Source organism: Atta colombica, unplaced genomic scaffold (genome assembly GCF_001594045.1).
Source record: "Atta colombica isolate Treedump-2 unplaced genomic scaffold, Acol1.0 scaffold27, whole genome shotgun sequence".
Lineage (NCBI taxonomy): Eukaryota > Metazoa > Arthropoda > Insecta > Hymenoptera > Formicidae > Atta > Atta colombica.
In genome coordinates this window covers 1407939-1433727 of record NW_017259370.1, presented here as the reverse complement: position 1 = coordinate 1433727, position 25789 = coordinate 1407939, and the positions used below count along the sequence as shown (strand labels likewise).

At 31.5% G+C, this 25789-nt stretch overlaps 1 protein-coding gene across 5 annotated transcripts in view; it reads right to left on the bottom strand.

Annotated features, from left to right (window-relative positions):
* LOC108689553 (putative mediator of RNA polymerase II transcription subunit 26) overlaps positions 1-25789 on the bottom strand; it is a 92519-nt gene that overhangs the window by 40654 nt on the left and 26076 nt on the right. For 2 of the 5 annotated variants that reach the window (XM_018196358.1, XM_018196360.1), the window contains exons 1-2: positions 11770-11805; positions 2325-2647 (exon numbers count right to left, since the gene is read on the bottom strand). The exons of 2 other annotated variants lie outside the window; for them this stretch is intronic. In XM_018196358.1, coding sequence (XP_018051847.1) covers positions 2325-2492 — 168 coding nt within the window. In that variant the 5' untranslated portion in view covers positions 2493-2647; positions 11770-11805. Of the gene's footprint in view, positions 1-2324; positions 2648-11769; positions 11806-25789 lie in introns of those variants that run through there. One more of the 5 variants, XM_018196359.1, reaches the window with a different exon arrangement.

Below are 25789 nucleotides of genomic sequence, written 5' to 3'. Positions count from 1 at the left end.
TATATATATATATACATATATATCGATAACTCTGGACAATAAGTTATTGATAAATTAATCTTAGCAGTGACACAATCCTTCGCGTGGACCACGTCTCCCGGTGCGAATCAAACATCTCGAAGCGGCAGTTACAGCGAAAGTATCACACTGCTCGACACAATAACGACGCGCCCGTTGAACGGGGAAGATAATATAATACAGACGCCTTCGGCGGAGGCCCCGTCGTTTCAGCTTCTGCCTCTTTTCATTCCGCGCGCGTTCACTCGCGTGACAGTTAATTGTTTCGAGCAGACTAGCTGCGCGAACGCGGTTGAGAATGGTAAATGAAACGGCGGAATTGCGTTGGACGTATCGCGCGATCGCCAAGAGAAATGAAAAGGGAGCCATTTCCCGACAGCTCCGCCGGCAGAACGAACGACTCGCCTCCGATCTCATTCAATTTCATTATCCCGCCATTCCGTTATGATACATATAGTAGTCTACGAGATACGTACATTATGCTACTTTAACCTGTAAAAACGAACACTCAGAGTTTTCTGGGTCATACTCGTCACGCTTCACACGTGTTTCAGTATATGTATTTTTTAACAAACGCTGCAGTTTATCAATTGTACGCTTTACACGTCAAATTCATAACTCACACTGTAAAAAATAAAAGTGTTAATTTAAAAACATATAGTAAACTTTCTGAGGTGCAAAAATGTTAAAATTAACACAAAGATATTAATTTTGTAAATTAATATCAAATATTTTTTATCCTTATACTTGTCATAAAAAGTTTAATATAAAAAATATAATAATAATTAGAAATAAAAGTCCTGGAAAATGCTACTTTTCTCGAGAATATCTAATTTTTACAAAGTACATTCTTCACATTTTCTTTATCCATTTATCTTCGAGGGTACTTTCGACAAAAGATAATTGCGCTTGCTGCAAGAGTATCGGCGGTTGCAATCCTTTCACGCCGAGTCCTCAATTGATCTGGCCAGCTTCTTGGAAAGAAATATAAGAAGGAAAAAGAGATAATCTCTCCGGCCGATAACCAGCCAAGAATTCGTTTCCGTGCGTGAATGGGCGGGAAAGTTGCGAAAAGATGTTCTCTTGAGAATACACGTAAACGAAAAAGAAATTTCTCATAGAGGCGCGGATTCTTGTAGAAGCGGATAATCCCCGAGGGATGATCCGCCTGCAAAATTAATTTCGAGGAGCCTGAAAACAGGTAGCGCGGAGAAAGCTGTAATCGGCAGTTTGTTCATTTCGGCGAAGCGCCGCGCCGGCTTGAGTTGGTCTTCTCTTTCTTTTTTTGGGCGCATTCATTCGTGAAATTAATGAAAGTGCGACTCGTCATCGCTGTATAAAAGACAAAAAATAAAAGTGTATAATTAAATGCAAAAAATAAAAGTATATAATTAATTCGTATTTCTGACTCGGAGCTTCTTTAATTACGATTACAAGGTTTAATACAATTTCCACTTGCAGTCTCTTTGTAGATTTCGAGTTGAGACGGAAATATTTCACGACTTCTCGAGATATTTAAATAATGTGAAAATTGACATTCTACAATATTATAGTCCGTTAAAAAGGGAAAGAGACAGAAGAGAGAGAATTAATGACTATGAATGAAGTCGCAAATGAAACTAACAAGGTCTGCTCTCTCCTCTCTAGCCTTTTCCACTTCCTGATTAAAAGGAAATAAATATAAGCTAATGCTTCGCAAAGGAAAGTAAGAAAACGTAAGTGTAGAAAGTACAATGGCTAAACTTAAGCGGAGAAAGAGCAAGCCTGCAATTATGGTGATTACACTTGCTTAAGAGAGAATATACGGTACACTGATAAAAATGTAAATACGGAGGATCGAATGAAATAATTTTCCATAATATTTATTCGATCATCCTTATAAAAGTAAAATATTTCAGACATACGTGCGTTTTAATTAAGACTAATTAAAACTTTTTAAACGGTAAAGCTTTAATAACGCACGAAATTAATGCATATGTTTTAAATATAATGTCATAACATGTAAATGGATTTCTTTCAACTTTATCAGCGTCACTTTTAATTAGACTATAACAGAGTTAATATTTTTCAATGAATAACTAATAAAATATTGGAATGAAATATTCGATTTGTTCTTGACATGCATTTCTATAATCACGATTTTAGTACGATTTAAGAATACAGATTTAATAATACACAATCAGAATATATATATAGTCAAACAGCTTCTTTCCCAACTCCTAAGTATTTATTCATATAAGTGCAGAGTCTCTTCGCGTTGGCGGAGCGAAAAGCGAGAGACAGCAAAGTGCCGAGTAGAACCTTACCTCGCTACTTACTTGCTCGCCGTTGTTGCATTCCGTCTCTGCGGCGTTTGAAGGAAGTTTTTCCTTCGCTGGGACGGACTTGGACTTCCTCTTGGATTTTCCGTGATGCAGCTTTACCGCCACGGTTTTCACCTCGAAGTTTTCTCGCGGATAGACGCACGCCAACATCCTCGCAGTGGCATGGACCAGCCCGCAAAACCGCACGCTCGAGTTTCGTCTCTATACGATTTACGTTAAACGCAAAAACCAACCTTGTCGGAAATGTGTTTCTCGTTTATTCCTCTTCATACACTCTCACAGATATGATACGATGATAACGACGGCTTTGAAAAAGAAACTGCATCGCGATAACAAAATCGCAAGGTCGCATATTGTTTTATTAGGATAATATTCCCCCAAAATATTTGTTTCAGAATAAATTTTGAGACCAAATTTCTGCAAAATATGGAGGATTTTTCTTAATTCTCGAAAAAAAATTTGTTGACTACTAGGAATAAAAAAGGCAAATCTCTTTATTTTACACTTATTTTACATTAGGGATGCTGTATGTGTGTTTGTAAGAGAAAATATAAATTAAAAATTTTATCAATAAATTTGTCTTATCTAAAGCTCATCTTAATTGAAAAATAATATACATATTAAAATGAAAAGATTGTTAGAAGATAGAAAAAATTTAAGAATATTATCTCTTGTCTTTGATCTCCTTATTTTTCGCCATCTCTATGAATTTGCATTTATTTAACATCGTTATTTTAATCCTATAATTGAAGGTATGCATTTTGTAATTAGCGATTGGTGAGTGACGTATCGGCAACACGATATTTACTCAAAGCAAATGAATATTATCTGCTATTCTGTGTATGTGCTCGATATAATACTATAGAATTTATCATAACGCTATTAATTCGTTAATTGAAAAAGGAAAATAATTTAAACGATGATATTTCATGTTACATTATAAAGTGTAATTTTTTTATTAAAAACCTCATCAAATTATATATTTTATTCATGTTTTAATTTTGATAATCGATAAATTAATATCGATAAATTAATTATCTTGTTATGATAATACTTCATATCTTTTCTTTTGAAATTGAGAATAATTATTAATACATGAAGAATAATTCTATTGGAGTATCAAAAAAAATTTAGTTAGACACAGGTATAAAAATAATTTTATTGGACTATCAAAATAACCGTAAAAGCCGCTCAAGCATGGTGAGCAATATTGCAAAAAAATTTTAATATTCTAATAATTATTTTGAACGTCTTACATAATTATTTTGATAGTTTAACAAAATTATTTTCAGAAATTATTTTTCTGATCTAATAACTAAATTTTTGCTTGAATAGCAAATTTTGCTTAAACGACAAAACTGTTCTTTCCGTGTAGATATTGGTAAGTCTTGCTAAATTTTTTTTTTAAGTCCTCTCAGCTAAAATGTGACGCTCGTCTTTCATCTTATAAAACATTGTAGATCCGCAAAATAATTTGTGGGAATCCCTCGAGATTTAAAGGTCCTTAGCGACCCATCTATCGATAAATCTGCTATTGAACGATGTGCAAGTGTAGTACGTTGCTTTCCATTTATAAGCCACTTGACACGAATCGACACGTAACGCTTTAAAAATTCAGGACGGCAGTGTATCGAATGGCCCATAATGCACGTAATATGCAAAACTATACCGGATAGACAGACAAAGATACAGATATACCATTAATTTTCCATCTTCACATTACACACTTTATGTATCTCCACATAAGCTTTATATGAAATAAAGCATACAACTACTTAGCGAAATGGCATATAAAAACATGTATATCCATAGCCAGATTTTTATAAATGTGCTAATTTTAAATTGACACTGTTTGTAATAAAATATTGAAAGTAACAAGCATTTATCAAATAATAAAATTTAATATAATCATTTACAACGCTTTAATTTGTCTTCAAAAGAACTATCGCGATAGAACAGCAAATTTGAAACTTTTGGTAGTTTTCAAGTTTTAATGTCATGTACTTTGGAAATTAATGCTTAAATTAAAATCTTATCAAAGTAAAAAAGTGAAGATTATTTGAAGTTTACTCAAGAACGCAAGGGAACAATTTCATCGCTTGTAATTAAAAAATAAGTCGCCAAAAACTTCATCGTTTTTAACTACAAAAACTATTCGTATTTTATCATTAAAGATTGACTTCATAGCTACAGTACACCTGCCATTCTCAGTCGTGACCAGATAGAAAAGTAGGACATCTTTTCTATAGACAGAATGTATTATAAAGGAACTTGTAGTTATTTTGATCATCAGAGCTATATCTGATCTGAGCTTTTTTTCTCTCTTGATATTCATTCTCCTCAATATTCAATATCAAATAATTTACAACTTTTCTATTTTCTTTATAAAAAAAATGAGCTGACGCACAAAATCGATATAAGGCTGGATTTATGGGCTTTTCCGCAAAAGATGAAAAATGAGCCGCGTTGGAAGCGTTTGGCTGCGCTAGAAATTCGAAATCTTTTCGATATTACGATTCGGCATTTCGTCAAGTTCGACACTGAAGAACAGAAAGACGCTTGCGTTTCTTGGCGCCATGCCTCGCCTTGTGACCCGATAATTCTCTTGCTCCTCGTTTGTAAAGTGGAAATATAAGGCATGATAATGGGCTCTATCTTAGGAGCCTGAAGAATGAAGTTACGTTCACATTGCTTTGCTAAGAGTCACGGACAAAATTTCGAGACAAAGGCTATTAAAATTTCATCAAAATTCCTCTTAAATTGAACTTTTTAACCGTTCTTTTCGAGATTGTGGAATAAATCAAAAGAGATTTAATACTCTAAATTTGCAATTTGCTGTAGAAGCATGCTATAAAAGCGCCATTTAGTTTCACGACAGTTTTTGTTAATATTTAAATATTATATTATTAAAATACAAATATATTATATATTATATGTTTTTAATAATATATTTTATTTAATAATATAATTGAGATCAAAATTTTTCATCAAATACAATTCTTAAAATTTTTCAATATTTAGATCAAAGACATCCGAATATAGTTCAAATGGATTAATAATAGCGTTAATGGAGGTTGTGATAAGTATTAATCAAGTTTTCACCCGGTTAAGAATGGCGCGCGAATTTATTTTCGCTCTATTTTCACTCGATCTCATAGCTAAGAATAATAAACTAGGTAAAATAGAAAGAGAGAGAGAGAGAGTCGTGATCCTAATCTTTAACTCAAAATACACAAATGCTTCTAAATATGTTTCACAGTTTACGAAAGTATCGAACATAAGATCACGTGAGAATATACGAATTTTAATTTTAGAGTATTAATAATTAAAATATGATACAAAAAATAAGCCTAAAAATTCTTTAAAAGTAGAGAAAGTATATACATTCTCTCAAAATCTTGATACATTTTTCAGCATTTAAAAAGAGATATAAAATTATCCAGAAAGAATAATTTTACTGAAATATCTAAAAATTTAGCCAGATATAGATCTGAACATAATTTTATTAAACTATCAAAATATTTGTGTAGAAAACTCAAGCATAAATAATGTTACAAAAAATTTTAATATTCTAGCTTCAACATTTTACATAATGGTCCAACAAAATTTATTTTCAGATCTATATTTAACTAAATTTTTAGATAAATCATCAAAACCATTCTTTTCGTGAAAATATTCTACATGAAGATTGTACTTTAGTACACATATGTCTACATATGTGTACTTTATTACGTATGTCCATTTCTTTTTCTCATGTAAAATATTAATATAAAACCGAGTTTACGTGTGTCGAGTCCTTTTTCTTTTTTTTCTTGCACTCTCTCTCTCTTCCGACTGAAGAAATTTATTCGAGCGACCGAATATTCTCTTTAGATATAAACGGAACATCGTATATAACGTGCATCTCGCAAGATGGTTAAACGAGTTGCCGCGTTTACGGACACAGCGCGACGCGACAACTCGTACACAGAGCGAGCAGAAGTGCATATCAATTTATGGAAATGAGAGAACACGCCTTGCCGCGTGGCCACGTTTCTCGTAACCGACGACGGTTTTACGCGACAGCGCGCGTTGATGGCTATCCAATTTGGCATGCAAAGCCCGGATAGCGAGGCGCACAAATTAGATTTCGGCGTAATTCGCGAAAACGTCGGCCAAGTCGGTTTTCCCGAGGCATGGCGAGAGATAATCGAAATTTAGACATATGTAGGGTCCAACCGAGCGGCCTGAATTGACTTAATGAAAGAAAGAGACCGAGAGTAAATTGTATGAGACAATTCTCAGAAAGTCGCTGAACTAGTTTTCATCCACGTATTTCTTTGATCCACTTAGCATCGACCCTCTCTCGGTTTGAAAGTTTGATAGAATAACATCTTTTCTCTACAATATTTTTCTACATATATGAAGACGCATGAATAATTTCGTCACAGAACTGAATTCAACAGGTTTTTATCGAGCCTGATTATTATGCGGTACAGATGCAGCTTACAGTGTCGCATTCTGTCAATTTTCATACTACAATAAAACACACGTGCGCAGCATAATAGATGAGATTAAAGTTAAAAACACCCTAGAGAAAAGCGCAGCCAGCGTACATAACATTAGCTAGTGCACGAAGCCAGTAAATAAACGAGTCGTGCAGAATGGGAGATCTTATATATAAAATTATTTTATTCCTATATATTCTTTTATTTCTACCCAGAAAAAAAAACAATTTTAAGAAAGTATCTAAAAATTTAACTAGATAGATATAAATCTGAAAATAATTTTGTTGGTCCATCAAATTAATTACATAAGAATTTTAATCACAATGAGTTAATACCTGCAAAAAGTTTTGACATTCTAGCAATCAATTTGAGGGTCCTACATTTACAATTATTCTGATGATCCAACACAATTATTTTAGATTAGATTTGTATCTAGATATACTTTTAGACTTCAGCAAAATTATCCTTTTCGTGTAATTTTCACGGAAAGAACGATTTTACTAAAATATTAGCTATCTAAAAATTCTAAAAATTTAGCTATCTAGATATAAATCTGAAAATAATTTGTCAAATTATTAAATTAATTAGAATCTTACCCATGATGGACAATGCTGCAGAAAGTTTTGACATTCTCGCAATCAATTTGAATGTCCTATATAATTATTTTAATGACTCAATAAAATTATTTTAAATTAGATTTGTATACATTTTTAAATAGTATAGTAAAATTATTCTTTCCGCATAATTTTCATATAATTTCCGAAGAAGATGTACTGGAAAGATTTGGTTGCGCTTTTCGTATTTCGCCGAGAGAAACTGTTCTTGCAATCTCACTTTGATCGAATTAAAAAAATTTAATAATGAGAATTAAAAATTATATATGAAATCTTGAAATATCTGAATTATCAAAATAATTCTAGGATACTCAAACTGCGGAATGTCAAAATTTTTTGCAGCATTGCTCATCATGCTTAAATTTTCTACACAATTATTTTAATGGTCCATTATATATAAAATTATATAAAATTATATTAAATATAAAATTGTTTTCAGATCTATCTATCAATCTAAATTTTGAAATACTTCAGCAAAATCTGTTTTGTATTCTCTAAATCTGAATCAGTAGATAATCACTGATATCCAAGTATGCCACTGGTAATCAAAATAATGAATTAAATATGAGATCCCTAACCTAGCTAATTTTTATTATGTGATCTAACTTTTAGTTATTCTAACGAACTTTTAATTTAAGCACTAAAATTAACCTGTTTTAGTGCTTAAATTCAATAAATACGGTATTAGAAGATTGAAATTAACGTGAAAATGTCAGTTATATAATGCTCAAACATTCTTTTTTTTTTAGTTAAACTTCACTGATTATCAGTGCTAAGTATACCACTGGGTAATTAGTGACTATACATTGATTCAGAGAGATTTAGAGAGTATATTGGTATAAGTATAACGTTTCATACGCAACATCTTAATACTGTGATCTGTGACGTCCCGCCGGAGAAACCTGATGTAAATTAGTAAAACGTTAGCGAACCAGGCGTTAGTAGAGCGAACTGACGAGCGAGACGATAAACGGGTTTTTGATTGAAAATGCAATTCGATATTCGCACTCCGTCGTCGGCTATATGTATACCTTGTCGACTCAGAATGAATTAGACCGGCACGAACGAAGTGGGTCTTTCGAGCATCTTGGCTGTCGACCGTAGAATTTACGATTCGTCTGTTGCACGTGGAAACCGAGGAAGCAAGGAGAGAAGGAACGGTAATTTTACGGCAGCGGTACGCTTCCAAGGACGTACCCCGTGGCGACCGAGCAAGACTAAACAAGAAAATCTGATTCAACGACCGCTTCTTACGCGCCATTATCATCACTTCAACGATTCTTTCCGTGAAAACATAAGAGATGTTCTATTTTTAATCTTATTCACAAAATGTAAAAATTTCAAAGATCACGAGTAACAGAATCCATACATTTTACATAGAGAACTTGTATAGTTTGAAAGTTAAGACTACATTTCCCATCTTTTTTACAATGCTCCGTAATATATTCTCCTCTAAAAAATATTTCCGACAAATATTCTAAACATTTTCTCTAGATTGTCACGTTTAAAAAAGTAAAATAAAAAAAGAGAGTTGGGTTAAAGGTACATGCAACGCGGTTTTGAAAATTTTTTCTCTACTCTTGAAATACCCGTAACAGCTGCAACAATAATATTACATAAAAGCGTAAAGGTTTTTTTTTATTGTATATCCGCAAAGTATAAAAATTTTTCCATTTAATTTATATTGTATTTTGTATATACATAACACTATTTTATTATTCTTATAAATAATAGTATTTATCAAAAAATATTATTCTTAATTTTATATAAGTTTCCTGATTGTATATTATTAATATTGATATCATTTTACTATCACGTTGTATATTTTTAAGGTACAGGCTATGTCTCTGAAAATAATAAATAATAATTTCTAAATTATTTATATGAGAATAAAACAAAAAAAAACTCGAAGTTGATCTAAATTCTCAACATAAATATGCCTTTTTGTCACAACATTTCTTCTTTTAGCGTGCAAAATATGCATAACAAAATGAAATGTTCGCGTACAAAGAACAGTCAATTTTATATCGTGTAAAATCGTCTGACACGATTTCTCCTCAGAGGCGGCGTACTCCGCAGGGAGACTAACTTGTCTCGTCTCTATTTCCTGGCTCATCAAAGTTGTACGTATCGCGATTCAAGGTGCACTTCTCGGACGGACGAACTCCGGAAATATAATCTCCGAACGCGGCTGTGCGTTTCAGTTTCGTTTCCGCGGATGTCAGTTTGATTTCCAATTCCGACGGAGTACGCGAACACGGATACAATTTGGAGCTTAATTCAATGACGGAGTTTCGGAAGCTCCGAAAATTTCCAGTTCTCTAGTCATTCTGCGTTTCCATCCTTTTCATAGACAAATTTTAATGTGCCGATTAGTAATGAGTGTTACTCAAGGTTTTAAATCTGTCAACTGTGTTGGATTACACTAACGTTTATAAAACAAAAAGACATGCGATTTTTTTCCAATAAATATAAAAGGAAATAAATTGTTTCTCGTATAAAATTTATAAACTATACTAAAAATTCATTTTATATTCAACAAATATTCGATATTTAAAAAAATTTCTCTTTTTTATGCAAGCTTGATTTTCAATAAGCTCGTTTATATAAACAGAGTGCTTCAATTCTTTTAATCATCAGGAGAAATTTATTTCTGTCTGAAGAATATCGTTCAAAGGAAAGATACCTTAATTGCTTCAAATAGTGTATTAACGTGCGCGCGGTCGATCTGCAATAAGTACTCATGCATATAATGATAAGTACCATTATACGATGTAGCAGGTAAGCGAAGATACACTTTGCGAGAATCGTAACTCTATCGAACTTGATAAAGTTATTTCGATGATACAATTCGAAGTTCTGTATCAAGCTTGAGAGAGCTGTCTACCGCACGGTAACGTGATTTGAAGTAGTGTAATCCCGAGCTGAGCATCTATGTATAAAAACGAATGTGACAGTAATTTACATCTGCATGTAGATTATATACGTAAATGTGATTTGATGCATAATTCATATAAATATCAAAATTGAAAGGTTTGCTAACAATGAGACAATTTGTTCAAAACTCTAGCAAATAAATCTTCGAGTGAGAGAATTACGCTAAAGAATTATTTCTGAACTTGCAGAATAAAATTAATTACTGCTAAAAAAAATTGTTTTTAACTTGTTTTTGTTGAAAAAAAAAATTGATTTAACTTTGATTGCCTGATTTTAGCTTTTGAATTTAATAAATATATACAGCTTTGGTCATAAGTATAAAGTTTAATTTATTGTATTTTCTTGAAAAAGACAATAAATCAAAGGAAAACTAACAAAATATTAAACGTATTATGAAAATTAATTAATATTATTTTCAATAAAACTTTCTTATTGTTTGTTAGATATGAAACATTTATGTCAATTTATAGGAGTATTTTATATTTATGAAAGACTTTAGTATAAGCTCAATTATTTTAATACTTTTAATACTTTTCTTTAAAAACAAATTATTTATTCTTTCTTTAATGTCTTAAATAATTAGTAAAATTATTTTTAATCGGGAAAAATAAAACCGTCATCTGTGAATGAATGACGGGACTTTTGTGAAAATTTATGCCGATATGAGTGACAATCAAAGTATTATATAATATCAGTATATAAATCAAAAATTAAATTCCAAAATTCTTTAAAATTAAACATACGTTTAATTTCCTCTCAACTTTGTACATATATAGGATCTAATGTTATGTTAATATTTTCTTACTCTAACGAATACTTTTATTTATCTTTTTATGATATCTTTCTAAATTAAAATCTTAGAAATTAAATAATGTTGCAGCTTTCTTATTTTTAAATACAAACAACTGTAATAACTCTTTCACAACTTTTTTGTCGGGGCAATATCTTAAAAAATAATTAAGTTATCCTATTGACTAGTTGTGAAAGTACAAGTAGTAGCAGCTTCCAAGCTTATCAAATTCGTTTCACACAGAAACGAAGAATAAAGAGGTCAAATAACGTTAAGAAAATTGAATTATTTCATAATTGAGCACTAGATGCTACATTAAATAGGTATTAAATTTTTTAATTCTCTAATAAACAAACAAAATAAAAAGATGAATCAAATGAATGCAAGCAAAAGACAAGCAAGTAAATTTTTCTTTCTCAGATTTTAGATTCTTAATTTCTAGAGGTGCCAGAAACACCATCTTACAGTTACGTCATTGAAAATAAATTTCAGCACCCCGTTATATAACGAGATTTAGTAGAAAGTAAATTACAATGAATTTTGCCTATTTTATCTTTGCAATTCCTTGTTGCAACTGATAAAAGTGCACCGTTACTCACTTATAATAATGCGTTCATACGAAGTCTGTGCGAAGTCGATGAACTTGAAATTCTAAAGTTAAATCTATATTTCGCAAAAATGACGTGACATAAAATCGTGAAGACAGCTTGCGATTTCGTTCGAATTAATGAAGCACAGCGGAATAACGTTCTCATTGATATAAAGATTTTTATTGACAACACGATCGACGCGTGGAGCGCTGGAGCGTCTAGAAAATCGCGGCGATCCAACACACGAACACTCTTGGCAAGTCGGCCTATTATCGATCGCGAGACAAAAAAATAAGAGATTCTCTCACTGGGCCGTCAGATAAAATTTAATCTGTCCCTCGGAAAAAATAAATAAATAAATAAAACGTCAGAAAATGGAGACGTGCGAAAGAGTCGCGCGATTAGATTAGCCTGCCGTCTGCCTTGGCTTGTGGCTTTCGCGTCTAATACCAAACGCAATTAGTGTCAACGCGAACTGTCAAACTTTACAGAACGATGTGAGAAATAGTGAAGAGAGAGAGGAGATACGCAGCACGCGAACACACAGTGCGACGCTCGTCGACGAACTGCGTGGCCGAAGAGGCCGCGCCGCGCCGCGCCGCGTTGCATCGCGTATCGCGCAGCACGACGTACCACCCTTGCTGTCTCGCGGTCGGCTCTAAACCCCGTTATCGTTGCCGTACGCACAGACAGAATACGTATTCTAGTAAAAACTAGGGTTGTCACAAATTCCTCACACTTGCTACAACTCCATAACTTCTCTCTGATTCCTAAACAAAATTTCACGATTTTCTGACGCTTTCAATATATTTTGAATTTTTTTTTTATATTTTCATCCAGACTTAAAAACCGTTGAATATTTCCCTAAAGGAGCAATTTAACATAACAATGCAAATTATTAATGCTGGCACTGCTTGCGTTTAATTATCAAGTTGGTATAAGTATTCCGAAACTCTGCGTATGTGATATACGCATATTAAATTCCTTTAAAGCCAAGAATTCCAATTTTCCAGGAAATTTTGCGCTTTTCCCTGATTCTAGTTTTGTAGTAACTATGTAAAATTATTTTTCCTTTTTGGAATTCATTTCAAATTATCTCCACATGGGATAACGAGAAAAGAAGTACAACGTAAACAGAATTATCAATTCATTTGTAATTCATAGTTTGAGCATCTTTGTGTATCAATTCCCTTTTTGGATATCATTACCGTCTTCTTATTCGTTGGTATCATCATTATTATAATTGCTACAATTCGCCATGATTACTGTTATCAATCTCATGATGCTGCTACTGTTACAACATTTATTACAGTCTTTTTTCTCTCATTCTTTTTTTCACTTTTTTTCACTTTTCTTAAATATCTCAAGTTCCTCAAATAGATGCCGTACCTCTTGAGAGAGATAACTTCCTTTTTCTCTTGCGAGAAAAGATTTAAGTACTTGATATTGCTAAGTTCGAACTTATAAAGGGAAAAAAGTTTTTAAATATCTCGTGTATTATCTTTTTCCTTCTCGGAATTCCGAATTATATGGAAAAATTATGAGAATCCAGATATTCATCGTTTAAAATGCAAAATGCAAAAAAAATTTTCGCGATAGTGTGATTTCTATAAATTCAATGAAGAAATTTTCATGTTTCATTTCGCCGTAAAGAGAAATTACACTGCTAATACAGATACACTGTTTGTCACTGTGCTAATAAATGAATTATTTAGGATTTATATAATTTTTATTGTAAATGTCGCTCACACTTTTCTTTCTCAGGTACAGAAATAATTTAAAACAAAATTGAATTAAGTAAGTAAATCAACACATTCCGCGGGTCATAAAAATACGACAGGTTTTTTTATATCACAGTTTTAACAGATAAAAGCTGTAAAACACATTTGTGCATGGAGCAAGTTCGCGACAAAAAAGGTGATAATTCAAACAAGGAATTAAGCAAAAGTAAGCTTTTGCTTACTTTCCCTAAAAATTCCCTAAAAAACGATATAATCTAAACGGGCACATCAGGGAATTTCGTCGAGGAGAATGCCACGAGCAGGTGTCCTTCGTTTTCATATACATCGTTAATTGTATACCTTTGTTGTTCTCTAATCGTGCGTACGATACGAATGTTTTTAATCTCGTGAAAGACGGTAGTGTAATATTAATGCTGTGCGAGCAAGGCACACATGTATTTTGTCCAAATAAGTAATGCGAATTAATTATCCAACGTGATTTAGCTTTTTCTCTCGAACTAGAATTCAGCTATAGTTGCGATATCAACTTTTCGTTGTATATTCTGTGTTTATTATACATCAATAATTAATATTATTTGTGATAAACATTAATTAATAATATAGGATTAACAATTAATATTATATCAAAAATATCATAATTGCGCGATATAACAACTAATATTCAACTAGTACATGTAAGTGTATCGCTTTATCTATCAATTTTTATCCATCTATATATCAATTTTTAATATATATTGTTCTGCTATAAAAATTTTAAAACAAAGTAATGAAAATATACTCGATATACTAAGATAGAAAATATACTAGAAGAATAGCGTATCGTTCATTTATTACAATAACAATATAACTCAAGAATTGTCATTTTTAATTGCTTGCAGAAAAAGAATAAAAACAAAAAAAAAGAAAAGAAAAATTCTTTAAACACACACGCACACGCGCGCGCGCACACACACGCGCGCGCACACACACACACGCGCACACACACACACACGCGCACACACACACACGCGCGCACACACACACACGCGCACACGCGCGCACACACACACACACACACACACACACACACACACACACACACACACAGAGGTACTTTTATTCCTCTAAATTCTATTATTATATCAAAATTATATTTCAAAGTTAATATTATAAAATTTTTATGATTTAAAACAATGAAATTTATTTTCTAGAAAACTTTGTTTATTAAATTATGTCGTTATTGTGGTCAATGAATGATATGCGTTTGATTCAAAAAGAAAGAAATAGTCTGTAATAAGAATATAACAATTAAGAGATGAAAGCGCAAAACATTTATTACTTCCCTCAAAATACATTTTGTTTAATTTAACAGTTAAATTACTAGAATTACTAGAAATATCAACATTGCTTTACGCTCTAAGAACTATACATCATATGTAGTAAGTTGTGGAATAATATTACGGACAGTGGAAATAAACCGGTTATTCTCTTTTCCCCATGAAATTTTAAACTAGTGCAATTCAGACATTCATCTGAAAAGAAGGTTGCGCGTGTTAAAAGCAAGCTCACATTTGCCAAAAGTTCGTTAATTATGCGCTTTTTATTTTCTCGCGGCAATTGGAGAGCTGTTGCGGTGAGTCTCGGATGACGGAAAGTTCAAACGGAGACAGTAGCATGAGACAGATCAAGAACTTCTGAGTTTTCTCCAATTATGTTGATTCGGGAACGCACTTAGTAAGCAGGAATCCAAGTGTAAAAAATCGATAATTATGAAACGTATCAAATTTACATTATTAAATGTACGATGATTTCATATGTCTTCTCGTAATAAATAAAAAAATTATGTAAAAATTATGTTAAACAACATAAAATAATTATCAAACAAAAACAGAAGTAAATAAAATATTTAAACAGGAACGATTCTCTCTCTCTCTCTCTCTCTCTCTCTCTCTCTCTCTCTCTCTCTCTCTTTCTCAAGATGATTTTTTAATAAATAAGCACGATTTTTATAAATAATCTGCTTCTAAATATTTAAAAAAAAATAATGTTTTTCCATTATAAATACTTAAAATGTATGTTTTACGCACTAACGAAAAATCATTCATGCATTCGACTTCGATGCACTCATTCTATCCTGTTTCGACAATGTTCTGTTAGTTTTATTGTGAAATCACAATATCTCTATTCACGGACTAATATTTTATGGCATTGCTCTTTTTTTGACTTAAAGATTTTTTAACGCATTTAAACTCCTGAACTTACTTGCTCTCTAAAAACTTTTAGAGTGAATTGTCACATTTGAAGAGTGAAATCTCTTACTTTTAAAGATTGAAAATTGAGCGACCTTTTTTTAAGACTCAATTTTCACTTTTTAATTTAACAGTTAAATTACTAGAATTACTAGAAATATCAACATTGCTTTATACTCTTAAACTAAGAATAATACATCATATGTAGTAAGTTGTGGAATAATAATTCACTCTTTAAAGTGAGAATCTACTCTAAAAATTTAAGAAAATGTATAGTTATAAAAGTGCAATTCTAACAAACAGTATTTTTCAATCGCGTTTTCAAATATGTCATGCATAATACTTATGACATCTTTATTTTCTTAATTTAGAACTTTATTCTGAATTCTAAACTTAAAAAAAAGAAACAATACTGATATTATTGACATTATATATAAATATAACGAACAATCATACGATATGCGTTTGATAAATAATTGAATTGAAAATAAAATAATCTGCTGTAAATATAGTTAATATCCTCTTATTCCGATGGAAATTCTGTAATATATATCGCTTGTTCAAAATTAACACCTCCATTATCCTATAATAATACTGTAAAAATCCCACTGTTATTCTGCATTGCTCTCTTACAAGTTTTCGTGCTTCAGTCGAACGACCAAGGTGCGGCCAATAAATCACAATTACGAGTTGAGCATCAGGCGCATATTAGAGCCAACATTTTCCTGAGAGAAAATTACAATTACGTATAAAGAGTGAACCTTGTCTCATCAACGTCGAGAAGATTTACCGATCCACTATATTCTTTTTCCGGCAAGGTAAGCCCGTGCACAAAAAAGCACCCTCTCGCTCACCAGGATGTATGATCCTGTTTCAAATTTATAATCCCACATTCGCACGCGGTGCACCTTTCTATGTTATAGTAACGAGTGTGCTTTTTGCACCTACGTGAAACCGCGAGGACATAGAATCGAAATATCGTTGCCGGATTACGTTTTGCCTGCGGTTTCCGTATTTCAACCGCGGCCCGTTCATTCTATCGGAAAACTCGGCTCTCACTGACGAATATGCCGCCCGAAAATTGAAAATGTACTTGATTGTGCGAGAGTCTTATGCGTGTATCGAATAAATTAATTCATTGCAATAATTAAAATGTCAGCTTATTTCTATCCAAGCGAATGTTTTATCTATAAGATGTTTGTTGTGTGGCGTTAAAGTAGTAAAGTAGTAGAGAGGATGACGATAGTGCATAGCATATATTAAATGCTTAAACTGGATCTTGTTTATGATTTTGTCTCTACAAAGTTAATAAGAAAGTTATGATAGAATATTATTATTTATACGTTGTCCGTGCAAAATGTTTTATGACTCGCAAATAGTGTCTTAATAGAAAATGTAATCTCATTTGAGAAAAACGAAGATAATAAGATATATTTATAATTAATTTATTATATAATGCATTTTAAGAAAAAATTAAAATGCATTTAATGATAAATTAAAGTATATTATTAATTTTCAAATATAAGAAAAAGAGATGGCAAAACATAAAATTAGCCACAGTCTTTTACATATATTTATTCATGTATGTACGCAATAATTATTCATACTGAAAAGTCTGGTATTAGCTACCAAATATTGAAATAATTCCAATTAAATGTTTCGCTTATTAATATAACCAAATATAATTTTACTTTTTTAGATATTTAGTAAGTATTACCAAATAGTTGATTTTATTATTACAATATGTTTGATAATACTTTCTAAATATTTTAAAAAGTAGAATTATTTTTAGTTATATTAATTAAACATTTAATCGGAATTATTTCACTCAATATTTGATTCTGTTACCAAACTTTTTTTCAATGATACGAGCAGGCTTGCACAAAAAATTCCTCATTCTAAAATTCCATAACTTTTTTTCTGATTTCTAGATAAAATTCCATTATTTTCTCTGATACTTCCAATAATATTAAAAAAATTTTTTGGAGTTTTATTCTGATTTAAAAATCGTTAAATATTTTGTTGAGAGAACAATTTAACATAACAGTGTAAATTACTATTGACACTACTTGCATTTAATTATTAAGTTGATAGTATTCCAAAAACTGCGTAGGTGTGATGTACGCATATTTAATTTCTCTAATCTGAATCAGTGAATAATCACTGATTATCAGTGCCAAGTATGCCACTGAGTAATTAGTGATTATCCACTGATTTAAATTTAGAGAGTAAGAATTTTAATAAAATTTTTCATAAAATTTTGCTAAATTCTCTGATTTTTCCTTGATTTATATGACCGTTTTCAATTTCTCTGATTTCCAGTTTGTGGCAAGCATTTCGTTTTACTGATCTGCAATTCCGTTTTTCATGAGTTCTACTAAGAAGATATTACTATCCTCTCAATGTCACATCGTTATAGATAAAGCCAATGAGTCGAGATTCTTTACCGTCCCTAGTCTTACTCAATCAAAATTAGTGCGTAACAAGCCGGTCATTCAATTCAGGATAGCTCGTTCGCAGTAGGAGTGTCGACAACGAGCGCTTTCCTGGCCATCTCCGTGATACAAAACAGGACCAATCCGATGGGTCTGTACGACTACTTGACTTGGAAGAGAATGGGTGAGTGAGTGAGGGAATTTATCTTGACTTGGGTCAAGCCCCTACAAGTGCTCAATAAAAATACACACGAATATAAATGTGGAGTCACGGCATGAACATTTAATGGAAAATTGATATATATTAGCTCGAATGATATCAATTTGATATCAACATTTTTTAATAAATGACCATTTTAATTGCCACCTAAATTAATTAAATTGCAATTAAGACAGGAAAATCATATTTTGACTAGACTTTAAAACAATAGAATTTTCAATAGAATTTTCGTTAATTCAATTTTAACATATTCTCATTGTTTCTGTTTTAATTATAAAGAAACTCTGTGTCTTCCGTAATAAAGAGAATATTTCTAACATAATCACGAAATAGTATCATAGTGCTCGCTTATTAAAGCACAGAATATTATTAGAAGCATTCACATTCGTGCCGCAATGAACCACCGACTTATTATTCAGCGTTTATCGAACAAGTTTGTGGTCGTCATAGAAACGTAATGACGACAACAATGAAACTTACGGTTCCAGCCTGAAGCATTTTCAATTTCGACCGTGAGTAAGGTATGCCGTCTCATTTCGGGAAAATTTGTTGAGAAGGGAGGATTTTGGCACACAACCACGAAGCGTAATGCACGGCACCGGATATCGAGTGGCATTCACCGCGTGATAACGAACACGACATCAGTGCGCTGTCGCAATTGATGAAGGCACCATTGTTCATTGCAGCATTCGGTGAAGTATACAGGGTGTTTCAGGCATATGAACCATTTATCATCCGGAAGTTCGTTAAATAATTTAAGAAGTATATCAGGAAACCGTGGAGAACCAGTAAAAATTAAATAACTAAAAAAAAAATTAAATAATTATTAAAACAAAATTGTTAAAGAAATTCTATTTCAAATTGCTAAAAAAAGTGGTGATATTTTCAGACACTCTATACATATATTCGATGCAATATGCAGTACACAGACAAGAGACATTGTTATTTGAAAAGAAGTAGATTGTTTTACAACCCAGTTAGCTTAACGACGACCGTTACTTGCGAATTTTGAGAGCGTTATTACGAGGGGAAGCGTTTCAACCAAGTTCAATAACGACTAACTATAATCGATGTCGAAATTCAGTCGAAGCGAAAGCGAGAACGCTGCAGTCGCTAAAGTTACATTAATTACTAAAGTTTCCATCATAAGCCGATCATAAAGAACAATACATGCAAGGATATTCGTTGTTATCGCCAAATAACGACAACTACATGGAGATAATTTCCATTGAAAAATTATGATCCTATATTCAATACATAAAAAAGATATAAAACGAACAATAATTAATATTTTTACATAATTAATAAAATAATCGTAATAGAATTAGTCATTAATCGAATAATTGATATTGCCGTTAATTTATTATTAATCATAAAATACGATTATTATAAAAGTCAATTATCAATTATATTAAAAAGATCATGATAAAAGAATTATACTCTCCTGTAAAACGAAAATGTTCTAATAATATCCAAATTGCATTTTAATATAAGTTGCATATAGCTTTTGGCGGAAATTCTGACCTAAAAAAAAGTTCATCCAAACTGATTAGTAACGATCCATGAACTCGGGCTAAGCAAAATTCAGTTGTCAGGAATTATTGTGCCTGCAATTTTATTATCGAGAGATCTAATTAAACTGAATTCCCAACTTTTGTGCCTTGTAATCTCGCATCTTCTCGCGACGCCGCGCAATGTCCAGCCGATCGATATAGGTACATTGCCCATGGCCCCGTTCATTACTCTATTATGTCATCATGAGCATATTAGCGTCATTCAACCATTTTCCCCGAGAGAGAAACGCAAATTCAGAGCTTTTTTTCGAACATTTCTCATAGATCGGGGAAAAACGAATGAAATATGTGTAAAAGTAATATCGTGGATGTCAGCATAATGAATCTGAAATTGAAATGTGAAAATGTGTATAATAACTGTTTCATCGAATCCATTTCGTTTAAAAAGTAATTTTATCCGGAAGGACTACTGTCCAGCCACGCTGCGTGCCGAAACCGGAATAAATCTGAAACTTGGACAGATTACCATTTCACGAAGCGAAACGGAAATCTGATAGACACAAGCATTGCCATTGCATTGCGTATCCGCTATGTAATGCGATCTTCTGGCTAGCGAAATACCGCAGACTCTGTACTGTGTTCTTGTAACAATCCACTCTGTGCAGAGAGAGAGAGAGAGAGAGAGAGAGAGAGAGAGAGAGAGAGAGAAAGAGAGATTTAGTCGCGCAAATAAACGCGTCCTACAGACATTCATCGGTGTAGAGCAATCTTCGATCGCGAGTTAAAACGATAGTATTTCGATAAGTTGACTCTAGCTCCTAAAAGTAACTACTTCTTGTATTTATTCGTTTTAAAGAATATCAAGTTATAGAATTACTAGAAATTACCAACACACAGGAAACAATTAAATAAAATCGACGACTACTTATCAATTAATAGAAGTTTTTATTCAAAAAATATTTTAGTCATTTAATTTTAAATTATAATAATTAAAATATAAAAGTAACAACCAAAAAAGTTGTTAGATTACAATTAAAAATAATATATATTTGAGATACAATATCAATAAAAAATCTTATACATTAAAACATTTCAACTCACAGAGTCTTCCTCCAGAGTTAATTAGTGATATTAGTTCCGTTTTTTTATTTACGATTGGATTAGGATTTATTTATTTATTGTTAATATATCAGTTTAATTATAATTTAATAAATTTTTTGCTCATTTTTGGTTGTTACTTTGATATTTTGCTTCGTCAAATAATCGATCAAATAATATTATTGTTATAATAATTAACATATATATGAATAAACTATAATTTCATTCAAAAATAAAATTCTTGCCGTTCAGAATTATCCGCTATGCAGGACAATATAAAGTCGGTTTTATTTGTCGTTAAAGTGTATATTAACAATGTATATTAACGTTTAATAATATATAAATGTTTATTGTAGTTTAAAGCCGGTATCCTTCAAATAAACAATTCCAAGAAGGATTCTATAATTGATAAATAATCGTCAGTTTTATTTCTCCCTTGATATTTGCAATTTCCCATTCTCTCTTAAATCAATATCGAAAACATGTAATGTTTATACAACGTGTACATTCTATGGTTTTATGTATAGTACGGATTATGGTTTTATGTATAGTACGAAACTAAGAGACTATATGGACTATCACTAGATGCGAGAAATGAGAGGTTATTACTACACTCTAATGTACTGCAATAGTATAGATCGTTTGCGTTTATTCGTGCTCGCAATTTCCTCACTCTCTCCTATATTTACACAGTTGTACATTCAAGGAGTCTGAGACAATAAGATAATCTATCTTAACGTTCATCGCTTCTTTTTTCCTTTCCACTTTCTTTTCCACTTTCCTTTCTTCTATTATTTTATTATATTCTTTTATTACACAATAAAATTGTTAAAAACTAGCGAAGTTCTTTCAAAATTGATATTTAAATAACAACTGTTTGAAAACAAAATTAAAGTTTTAAACAAGAGAGAGTTCTTATTTTTAAATAGCTTCCTTTTGGTGGACCTTTTAATGAGCCTTATATAATCATGTCATGACCGAAAGTTCGATTAGATATCGAGGAAATATCGATAAGCGTGATGAAAGGTCTAGAGGTAAGATCAAATAAAAGTTAAAATGTCATGGTGAGGGAAAGGAGCATCAGGAGCACCCGCAATTTTTCCGCAGTCAACGAAACTTCTTCAAGAGCCAAGGAAAGCAGCATCGATTCGTCTAAAGCTTTCGATGGATATGCTAACGAGCAAACGCGCGAGTGGAGAAGCAAAACTCTGACGAGTTTGATTTTTTGCACCGAACCTTGAATTATCGAAAAAGAAAGGAGTTTGCGTAAGACGCAATTACTTTGCGGAACTGTTTGCCGCGAACCAAGAATAAGTGGTCCAATATAGCCATGTAAAACGAGATAATATCTTACCGACGACGTCACTCAAGAAATCTTATTCGGATAAACGGAGCCAATATTCAAGAAGCAAAACTCCAAATGAATATTAAAAAATTATTTTTGAAATCTTTTTTCAATTACATTTAAATTTTATTAAAAAAAAGGATTAGAGATAAGAAAGAGAACTCGCACCTTCATGACCTATATTTACAGTCGTCACATGAATCTTGATATCAAAAAGTTGAATACTCAGATTAAAGTTCCATATTTTGAGAGACATATATATAGTTCAATAAGTCAGGCAAATATCATGTTTAAAAAAAAATATTATGTGTTTTGAAATATGTTAACGTTTGAGAATGTTTTAAACAGTATATATTTATATATAAAACATGCTTGAAACATATTTGATATTAATTCAAAATATGTTTAAAACATGATTTTTATCAATCTAATAATAATAATCTAATAAAAATAAAAATCTAATAATAAGTATATTTTGGAAAGTCGATTCTACAGTAATAGAGTCGTTATATGAGCGGTAACAAATTGATCACAGTCGAATGTGAGGAGAATAATCGACCATGATTGGTCAATTTCTTACAGCTTATGACCCTATTGTAAAATCAGCCTTAGAAATAAAACCGAGGATTCTTTTTATCTTTAAGTAATTTCTCTCTAAGGCTTTTTTATCTCTGAACTGTATACTGATTGAATGTTTCATCTGATTATGAAAAACGAAACGATTACTCTCTGGGGCCATTAAAGTATTATACCAATAGACAAAGATAAACTACGAAAAATTAAATTCGTAACATCCACAACATTCGAGAAAACACAGTTAATTATTACAAGTGGGCGTATTAATTGGAATAGGATAATCGCACGATACTTTGTACGATTCTCCCAGAGTTATTCACAGTTCTTTTTATCTCTAAGTAATTTCTCTCTAAGGCTTTTTTATATCTGAATTGTATACTGATTGAATGTTTCATCTGATTATGAAAAACGAAATTACTCTCTGGGGCTATTAAACTACTAATAGACAAAGATGGACAAACTACGAAAAATTAAATTCGTAACATCCATAACATTCGAGAAAACATAGTTAATTACAAATGGGCGTATTAATTGGAATAGGATAATCGCACGATACTTTGCACGATTCTCCCGGAGTTATTCACAGCGTATACGAAATATACGAAATCTCAAACCGCGATTGAAAACAACAAAAAGATATAAAGCTTCATAATTCGTTCGATCCGTTACATCCGTAAATTCTCACAAATTAAAACAACGAACGATGCAATTAATAAAGTCGAGTTAATGAGTATACAATCGCGAGCCAATAAGATGCAATTAAAATTCAGTATTGTACATATGAAATATATTTCGTATGCAAAAGTAATGAAATACACGTGTTATTAATAAACGAGCGATACAGTTACATTAGTCTTTTATTACTTCAATTATATTCTATATAGTGACTCATGTATTAATCCGCGCTCTCCATTCGCAAGTGAATAAATTATATTTAAATTAGCGAAAAACTCCAAGCAAGATATATTACAATCTATCGTTATTGAGATTATATTATGACCCATAAATATTGCAATAAGATGATATTATATCATTCTTAATAATTAATACTTCTTAAGTGAAATGAAATAAACCACGAAATATTTGTTTCGTTAAAAATAGTCGATAAATTAGCAGTTGCCGATCGCAAAAATTAATTACACGCGCTGATAAACAGGTTAATTGTTTGTAGGAAATAATCGCGTTAGATGTTTTCTCGTCCATGATGCAATCACATTTCAATGGATAATACGGTAACAGTGAAGCGATATGCGTCACTATATGATGTAAAGTTAGTTACCTTCAACATAAAAAAAAATTAACTTTCTGTAGTTCATTCGAAACTGCTCATCATTTACACATATATGTATACGTACGAATTTTCGAATTTTTGTTTACACACTTTTTTAATAAAAATATTACCAAAAAATAATATTAATAAAATCATTTTAGGGATGTCAATTTCACACTCTCCTTCTCCAACTATAAACGTACAAATTACATTAAATTCATGAAACAGTTTTAATTGATAGATTTTCATTTGCACATTTCTGTATAGGTCAATTTTTCGTTTATATACATTTAATTAAAAAATTAATAATGAATAAATTTTTCAACACAACAAAAAGTATATTTCCGGCACAAATTCTGAAAATACGTGCATTTATAAGATAGCACTAATCGATGCATTATGATAATTAACATTTTATATTTAACAATCGATTAGTATTAGAAAGTGTGTACTCAAGTAAGATACGTACTTTATGGGAACGTTCTGCAAAATATTAATTTTCTAAACCAGCTATCTTTTCACATATAATAACTTAGCATCGCACAGTACTTCTTCAATATCTTTAAGCGCTGCTGAGTATTCTCGCTTTCTCTTTTCCGCGCCTGTTTCTTATATCTATTCTTACACCCCCCTGTTCTGGTTTCGGTCTAAGTTCCAGGCTTTGAGCAGGGTCAGGGTTGAACGTACATGTCTGGAATAAATTTCGATTCCAACATGGGAAAGCCCCCTTCTTTGGCGGTGCACTTATTTCCGAAATGGCTCGTTGAATTCATTGCAACTTAAATGGACTCTCAAATAGAATTGAAATTCTCCGTAAATCTCAGATAAAGACTAAAGATCATGTAATGCCAAATAATGTTAAATATAATATTCGAAATTGTAAGAAAATAACATTAAGTTTATTTTAATTTCATTGCATTGTTTAAATAAATTAAACAGTACAAAATTAATAAACTTTAAAATTAATAAATAATTTATACAGTCAGAATATCTGAAATGAGTTTTTGTTATATACTAAAAAAGTTATTTCAATTCGATTTCTGCGTAATAAAATTCGTTGCATAACAAAAAATTTAAACTCAGAATAACATTTTTTTATACTTGTCTCATATTTCACACTCTTATTCACAATTATATGTGATTCTGTGTATAAAGTAAAAAAGCAATAATCAAAATTTTTACGATAACCGCTAACTATTAAATATTATAGAAAAATATCAATAAAATTAAAAATCAAATAAAAACATTATTTTCGACAAATACATTTTATTAATAGATATAATTTCTACATTTTAACTTAATATTTATTTATATTGGTTAATATTTTGTTTGACTTTTTTCCATTATACTATAATTCTTCTTAGATGATAAAATATACTTTTTCTTTCGCGCAATTTTAATACTTGTTGTTTTTCACAGACCAATATATTTTTTTTCGATTATGGAGAGATTTGATTTCACTTCTAGTGCTTCATCTCTAGCAATCGTCAGTTCATTTCTCACCCCCGTCCCTTCTTCTTCTTTTCTTTGTTACTGTTGAAGATATTGTATCTCGCTGACTAGCTTTTGTTAAAATTGGCTCTATTCTGTCAGAGAGCCGA